Consider the following 8,520-nt stretch of genomic DNA (forward strand, 5'->3'; position numbering starts at 1 on the left):
TGCAGGATGACATACACTGCTGGGCACCACATGCATGCAGAGACCAGAAGAAGGCATCAGAGTCTGTGGGACTGGACTTAAAGGGTTGTGCACGCTCCCGCGGGTCTAGCTAGCTAGGATTCCAACAGGCGAGAACTCCAGCGGGTTCTCAGGCTCTGTTGGGACCAATTGAGCCCTGACCTTCAGCTGTTCTTCCCTGTCTAGAGCCTTCTAACTGAAGTTACTAGAAGCTGTGCCTAGCCTAGAGGATCAGAGGATGGGATTTTCACCTGTTGGCCATTGACTGCAGTATATTTAAGCCTACATGGTGCTATTAAAGAAGGGCTTTTAGTACCAGTGTCGGAAGGTCTGTGTGTCGGTCTGTCTCTGCGTGTGTATTCTCAACCTCCAGCCCCTTGCCGGAAGCTCAAGAACTGGGTTCTAGAGCTCAGAGCGAAGACGGGGGAGGGGGGGGATGGTGGAGAATGGGGGGAATGGCTGTGGTAACAGGAAAGCAGGAAGGGGTATCATCTCTGGGGCTTTTGGGGGAGGGGATTGTTGGTTGGTTGGTTGGTTTTCAAGACAGGTTTCCTCTGTGTAGCCCTGGCTGTCCTGGACCATGCCGTGTAGACAGGCTGGCTTGAACTCGGACATCTACTTGCCTCTTCATCCCGAGTGCCAAGATTAAAGGCATGTGCCACCACTGCCAGCCTCTCTCTCTCTCTCTCTCTCTCTCTCTCTCTCTCTCTCTCTCTTTCTTATTTCTTTTTCTTCGGTCCCCCTCCCCTTTCTTTTTTTTTCTTCGAGATAGGGTCTCTCTACCACTTTAACCTCTGGGATGAGCCACGCCAGAGACACTTGGGCACCTTTTTTATTTTTGATCTGTGGGGCTCGCCCCAGGGGGATTTTATACTATGTCTTTGGAAGTGTTACGTTGGCATAAACTGCAGAAACGGGAAGTATGAATAGATTTACTGATGATATAGTAGCATCACCTCTGGTTATTAGGAGGAATAGTAACCACGGGAACGCATTTTCCCTTCCCAAACACAAGTTAGCTGGCTCCTCCCCTCTCTTCGCCCCGCCTGGGCCTCGGGCCTCTGTTTATCCTGCTCGTGCCGCGGGGGAGGTTTCCACACGCTCAGGCTTCGCGTCAGCGCGGAAGACGCATTGCAGCAACATCCTGGGAGGCGACAGACTATACTCTCTCCTCTCATCTCGATGATCCTCTTTGTGACCTGTGGAACAACTCGGGAGCGGGAGGGTTCCGTGCCCACAGTCCTCCGGGCCGCCAGAGGGCAGTGCGGAGAAACCCCGCCCGGCTAGGCGGGGCGCAAGGAGGGCGCATGCGCACTCTGCGGTGCGTGGTCGCAGACGAGCGCCGCGCCGACCCGGCCGGAGTTGCGGCGAGTGCGCGTGCGCCGTCGCCGTCTCAGCGCTCTCTCGTCCTCCCGGTCTGCGAGCGGGTGCGGAGGCGCGGTGCCGGGCGGCTGGGATGTTCCGAAAGGCCCGGCGGGTGAACGTGCGCAAGCGGAACGACTCGGAAGAGGAGGAGCGGGAGCGCGATGAGGAGCAGGAGCCGCCGCCGTTGCTGCCGCCACCGGCCTCGGGCGAAGAGCCGGGTCCCGGCGGTGGCGATCGGGCCCCCGCGGGGGAGTCGCTGCTCGGCCCGGGCCCGCCTCCGCCGCCCTCCGCTCACGCCCCGGGCCTCGGCGCTGAGACCGGGGGCGGCATCCCCGGCGGCGCGGAGCCCGGCAACGGGCTGAAGCAGCGCAAGAGGCCTCGTGAGAACAAAGAGGTGCCCAGGGCCAGCCTGCTGAGCTTCCAGGACGAGGAGGAAGGTAAGCCCCCTCCCGGCCCACGCGGGCCCCCGAGCCCGAGCTCGCCCCGCCGCCGCCGCGCCACTTTCTCCGCCCCCGGCCTTCTGCTCGGCCTGGGGGCGCGTTCCCGCGCTGCTGCCGCCAGCCGAGGCGACTCCGGCCAGTGCGTGCCCTCCTCCAGGCTGTCAGATCCGCTCAGCCACCGTGAGTGCAGGTGGAGAAGGCCCGGTGCTCCCCGGCCTGCTTCTTCTGTGCCTCGCGAGTTTCAGACTCCACGAGCCCCTCGCCGGACTCCTGCCCCTAGTGTTCTGCAGGCCTCTGGACCTGCGGCTGGGTGGCCCCTTGGTATCGGCATCCTTGACCAAGAAGGTCTGGTTGTTGCAGACGTGGACCTCGCTGGGGCTGGGGACCGAGGTGGAGCTCCAGCCCTGGTTCCGAGTGACCTTGAGCCAATCAGTCCCCAGTCGTTTGTCTAGGTCTCTCGGTTGAAGTAAATGGGCGGAGCAGATGGCCGCGCTAGCTCCTGGCTCTTGGAGCAAGAAGAGAGATCAGGCTGCAGGGAGCTTACATTTCTGAGTGTTAATTTTCCCTACATCTCAGTATGAAAATTATGAAAAATGAGATGAGTTCCGAGTCTTGAGTCAGGACTCTGAAATGCTTCCATGTTTTTAGAAAGATGCGTGCCTTGTCTTTGGCCTCCAGGCTGTTCTGTTTGAACCGGAGGTGCAGGCCGACTTTGATGGTAAATCGGCGGTTTGGTGAAGTTTTTGTTCTCTACTTGGATTTTCAAATAGAAAATGAGGAATAAATGACTCAAACTCAGTTTTGCGAAATGATGTACTTAGGCATATTCTTGAAATAACTCATTGTGATAAGAGCTACTCAGACTCGGGAGAACCTTGTAATTTGGAGTATATTATTTCAGCTTCTTTGATTTAATATTTTAAGGAAACATTCTGAATTTTTTTTCTGACTGGGATAGATGAAACAAGCCAAAAATTAACAGATTTTTGTGAAGTTCCTCGGGCTACCCATTAAAATTTTCAAATTTTCATTTAGTTTCTGGGACTGATAACAGTTTTTTTTTTTTTTTTTTTTGAGATGGGGGTCTCTATAGTTCTGGCTGCCCTGGAACTCACATTGTAGACCGGGCTGGCCTGTAACTTAGAGATCCCTCTGCCTCTGCCTCCCTAGCTCTGGGATTAAAGGCATGCACCACCAAGATTGGCAATATCAGTTTTTGAGGCTATGATAGATTGAAATAAATTTTAAATGCCTTAATGATTTTTGCATGTGAAAATGTATTTGGGAGAACTCAAGCCTGTGAAAACATGGGGAAAGGAAAACATTTTCTGAGTTTGTTTGCTTCAGACTTCATTTCATTTCTTTTTTAAGAAAACGAAGAAGTTTTTAAAGTAAAGAAATCAAGTTACAGCAAAAAGATAGTTAAATTGCTTAAGAAAGAGTATAAAGAAGACCTTGAAAAATCAAAGATCAAGACAGAACTCAACACAGCAGTTGACAGTAAGTACTGAATAATTGTCTCTTTCCCACAGAGTTTTGCGGTCTGTATGGTGAGTGTGTTCTGCTGCCCAGTGTCTCCATGAAGTTGCAGTGCTGTTCCGTCTTTGCTTTCGCACCCTTTGTTAACTAGGCTGTTGGCTCCTGTATCCTTGCTGCTGTATGGAGAAGGGAGAGAGATTGCCCGTTTCAGCCCTAGAGACAGCCTTAGCGCTATTAAAAGTTCTGTACTACTATTTTACAGAGACAGTCTTTGGATTCCTTTGGTAGCATTTCCATTGTAGATGTAACTTTTAGAGGACTTCCCATAGTGTAACTTAATACCAGCTCTCAGTAGCCGTGTCTGACACAAGACCAGGTACATCTTCCTCTCGACACCCCAGTTTGTTTGAATCTGCTTTCCCTTACCTCCCATTCTCTCTCACTGGAGGCAGACTTTCTACCAATAAGCCTGGTCCAAAGCTTAAAATGCTTCAAGCAGTTCTTTTGTATGATTGTGTGTAGTCATTATAATCTAAGTTACTCTTGTGCAGATGTTTCAGAGAAATCTTTATTCTGTAGAATTAAAGGAAGTGTTTCTTAGGTTCTCAGCTACAGGTATGCCATGAATAAGAGTGCTGTTGTATGTGAAATGCACAGTAGAGTTGTAGAGATGATATTATGTAGCATGTATGTAACATTATCCAGCAGAAGTGTTAGCAAAGTGAGTAGGCTAAAGAATGACCGCAGACTGTGTTTCGGGAAGGAGGACAGGGATCTGGGTAGTTGGTGACTAGGATTCCCCAGCTAGAAGACAGGATCCGAGTACCAGCAAGGATGAAGAGCAAGTCCATTTGACGAGCCATTTGGGAAGTGAGTAGTTTGGGGTCTGCGTGTGAAGGCCGCGTTATTGGCAGATGGCAAAGGGTGTGAAGCTCCAGAAGTTGGTAGCCACAATACAACTCTGGTAGCCTGGGGAAGCTCAGCAGGCTTCGCATGAGGAGAGACTGAAGCCTGAAACAGTTGGGACTCAGTGGCCAACTCTGACGCATTCATAGTGCCGCTAGTAAGCTGAGTAAGAATGATACCTGGCTCTGGGCAATTGTCAGTGGGTTCAAAGTGGTTGCTGTTGCTGGGTGGCGGTGGTGGCTCACACCTTTAATCCCAGCACTTAGGAGGCAGAGGCAAGTAGATCTCTGAGTTTGAGGCCAGCCTGGTCTATAGAATGAGTTCCAAGATAGCCAGGACTATACTGTAGAAGGTGCTGTGGGCCGCTTCCTGCCTCCCAGCTCCCGGCCATCCGCTAGCTTTACCCAAAATAATTACATGGAAACTGTATTCTTTTAAACATTGCTTGGCCCATTAGTTTTAGCCTCTTATTGGCTAATTCTCACATCTTGCTTTAACCCATATTTAGTAATCTGTGTAGCACCACAAGGTGGTGGCTTACCGGGAAGGATCTTAACCTGCATCCATCTCGGAGAGGAGAACCATGGCGACTGCCTCACTTCCCTTCTTCCCAGCATTCTGTTCTCTCTACTCTACCCACCTATGTTCTGACCTATCAGGCCAAGCAGTTTCTTTATTAATTAACCAATGAAAGCAACACATTGACAGATGACCATCTACATCACTACACAGAGAAACCTTGTCTTGGAAAACCAAAACCAAAAAACAAACAAAAAAGTAGTGGTTGCTATGGGTGTGGGAGATGTGGAAACTGGCTTATTTGAGAACTATTCCTAGGGAAAATAGGTATACTTTCTGTATGCTTTTGCTTCTAGAAGAAGCACCCAAATTAAAGCTTTGTGCCAGAGAAAGTGAGAACTGTTGTAGATTATGTTCTGGTACAGGGAAGGTGGGTTGGGGGAGAGTATTTTTAGGAGAACTTACTATTCTCGCACTTGGAATCTGCTGCATGTTCCCCCGTAGTTGGTGAGCGCCATCTTGTGTGCTGGAGTAGTGCTTAGAAGATCACAAAGTGGAAAATAAGGAAGGCCTGGTGGTGTGTGTACCACATACTGTTGGGCTCTGAATTGAAGCAAATAGGAAGTTTTTAATGCCATCTTTTGTGATCTTCGGTCTTCTACCCTCTCCAAGTTCTGCTACTTACTCATTGGGGAATTTCGTGTTCTCTTTGGAGGTAGAGTCTGTGTTGGTATGTGTCCTTGCTGTTCCTGAGATGACAGTCCTGGAAGCTTTTGTTCACTCATCATCTAGAACTGCTTGTTCCTCTAAGTACTTAGGTAGATAAAGATGAATTGAATTAACTTCAGGCAAAAGCAGCATCCCCCACCCCAGCTGGCCTCAAACCTGGAGTTTGAGGGTAACCTGGAACTTTGTTCCTCTGCTTCCCCTTTCAAATGTGGGCCACAGTCCTAGGTATTAAACCTAGAGCTTCCTGCATACAAATAATAACTGAGCCCTACCCTCAGCTTCATAAGTGGAGGCCTAAACACTGTTAATTTAGCATTGCTGGGGAGAGAGGTTTGCTAAAAGGAAAACATAGCCTCTAACAGAAGTGCTGTCTCTGTGCTTTGTCCGTGTAATGTTTTCAGTCATGACCTAGTACATACGAGCTTCGTGGGATCTTGAAATGGACAGACGAATTTTAACTGTGTTGTTTGGAGATGGTATCTACTTGAACAAATTTTATTTGTTAAACTTTATTTCCTATTTAATTTTCTGCTCTCCTTACCTGAATTTGTCCTTCATAGAACTCAATGTATACACATAAGTTTGAAGTGTAGTACTGGAAGAAAAAAAATACATAGGTGTATTTACTAAACTAGTTCCCCCCATATATATGCATACACAAAAGCTGTATATATACTATAAATATAGTAACTTTTAGCTGAGAACCAACTGGGGGTTGTTGTACCCATTAGATGCCTGTTTTTAAAAAAAAAAAAAGGAAAAACCCTCAGGAAATAGCAAATGTTAATAATACAAAGAAATTGGAATATTTATGTACTGTTGGTGAGGAAGGTAAACAACAAATATAGTTGATTTGATTTGAAAGTACTTGGTCAGAATTAATAGCTGGGATAGTTGCTGCCAAGAGCTAGACAGGAATATGAATAAAGTAGAAGATTCAGGAGTGCCATGTGTAACCCACGCTGAAAAGAAGCAAAACCAAGTTCCTGAAGTGGGATGGGATTGCCCGTATTCAAGGGATTCACAGCAGCAGCACATGAACAGCAGTCCGTCTGCAGACAACAACTTAGTGTGTAGACGGGCAGTGGGACACTGAAGCTTGGGAGGCAGAGTCTGACACAGACTGTCATTGAATAGATCTGGGGACAGTCTACCAAAGCAGCTAATTGCCAATGGATACAGTGTGATTTCAGTTACAGACCATAAAACAGTCAAAGATCAAGCCTGCCAGCGGTGGCACACTCCTTTAATCCCAGCACTGGGGAGGCAGAAACAGGCGGATGTCTGTGAGTTCGAGGCCAGCGAGGCCAGCGTAGTCTATAAGAGCTAGCTAATTCCTGAACAAACAGGGCTGTTACACAGAGAAACCCATTCTCGAGCTGCCCCCCTCCCAAAAAAAAGTCAAAGACCACTGTTAGAAGGAAGGCTTCCAGGGACTAGACTATGCACGTAAACTGGTGTTGACTCATAGGTGTGTGTTTTCAGTTTAACAGTGTGTGAAGGGTAATGGGAATAAAATTATTAGTGATGGTTACGCAGTGCCGTGAGTGTGCTTAGTACTGAACTATACACTTTGAAAATCTTTTAAATTAAAATTATTTGGAATGTATGTGCAATGCATGCTACAAGGTGCATGTGGAAGTCAGAGGATAACTTTCAGGAAGTCAGTTCTCTCCTTCCATATGGGTAGGGAGGACGAAACTCAGCTCATCAGGCTCGAGGACACCTGGATCTGCTGAGCCATCTTCATTTATTTTCAAGTTAGGTGTTATTTACCACAGCTAAATCGCCAAGGTGACACACAAACACTTAAAATCTATAGAATCTTACGTGATTTGAGTGTGTCACATCTGATTTTAGTCAGAGAAGCCATTGGACTTGGAGGAGAAGGGAATAGACAAATCAGAGTTGAAGATGGCTCAGTGGATAAAGGGCTTGTTGCCAAACGTGGCCAGCATTAGTTCAGTCCCTAGAAACCCACAGTAGAAGGAGAAAATTGACTCCTGCTGGTTGTCCTTTCATCTCTATATATACACGGTGGAAACATTTGCCCACACACATAAAAAATGAATATCAAAATAAATTTTTAATAAAAAGAAAATGGTACTTCATCTAACCATGTGATTGAAGTCTTGGGCCTCAGGCTGCACTTGGGCAAAGTGGCTAACAGGGTCAGGCAGCATGCTGTAAAAGGGCCCTTCCAAGTCCAGAAGAGCAAGCTTGTGGAGAGCATCTTTTTAAAGTATTGCACTGCTCTTTAATCCGTACTCATTGCTCCTAGTGTGAGCATTATCAAGGTCAGTGGTTCAAGGTAAAAACACTGGGATTTTCTTGATTTTTGCCTGGAACAAGTGGTAGAAATTACGTTAGTTCTAATTGTTAGAAACCAGGACAGTTTATCACAAAGGTGATGCCCTTGTGGGAATGTAGTCTTAAATCAGCCTCTAGCTTAGGCTCGCTCTGTACTCCACTGCTTCCTCCCTGCTTTCTTTTCATGTCATTGTTCTTAGTGTCATGTAGTTTCTACCTGTTTCTGTCTCAGTTCTGGGCGTTCAGAACTATCAGGTTTTCTGTACTTTGTGGCATAGTCTTTAACGTTGAGTTGTGAGAGTTGGGTCAGGTTTGTACAGTGTAAGTATAATTGTCGGAGTCTCTTCTAGATGAAAAATCATATTTATACAGTCACTCTTAACAATCAAAAACTTTGTTCTCAACAGAAAACTGTCTTGAATGGGTGTCGTGTTCAGTGGAAAATGGAATGAAGTGTGAGCAGGCACTGGAGAGAAGGCTCAGCAGCTAAGAGCTCTGACTGCTCTTGCAGAGGCCCTGGGTTCAGTTTCTAGCACCTACATGGGGCGCCTTAAAACGGCTTATAACTTCATCTCCAGGGGATTCAGTGCCCTGGCCTCTGAGGGCACCTGCACCCGTGTGTACATGCACACACACACAGCTGCACCCGTGTGTACATGCACACACACACAGCTGCACCCGTGTGTACATCCACACACACACAGCGCTGCACCCGTGTGTACATCCACACACACACAGCTGCACCCGTGTGTAC

General features: G+C 47.7%; 1 protein-coding gene across 1 annotated transcript in view; it reads left to right on the forward strand.

The window, feature by feature from the left end:
• The first annotated feature begins 1,377 nt into the window (after positions 1 to 1,377).
• Positions 1,378 to 8,520, forward strand: part of Paxbp1 (PAX3 and PAX7 binding protein 1) — a 28,370-nt gene continuing 21,227 nt past the window's right edge. The window contains exons 1-2 of the mRNA XM_026787722.1: positions 1,378 to 1,820; positions 3,195 to 3,327. Of these exons, the coding sequence (XP_026643523.1) occupies positions 1,475 to 1,820; positions 3,195 to 3,327 (479 nt within the window). The 5' untranslated portion in view covers positions 1,378 to 1,474. The remainder of the gene's footprint in view (positions 1,821 to 3,194; positions 3,328 to 8,520) is intronic.

The sequence above is a fragment of the Microtus ochrogaster genome, chromosome 2 (genome assembly GCF_000317375.1).
Source record: "Microtus ochrogaster isolate Prairie Vole_2 chromosome 2, MicOch1.0, whole genome shotgun sequence".
Classification (NCBI taxonomy): Eukaryota; Metazoa; Chordata; class Mammalia; order Rodentia; family Cricetidae; genus Microtus; species Microtus ochrogaster.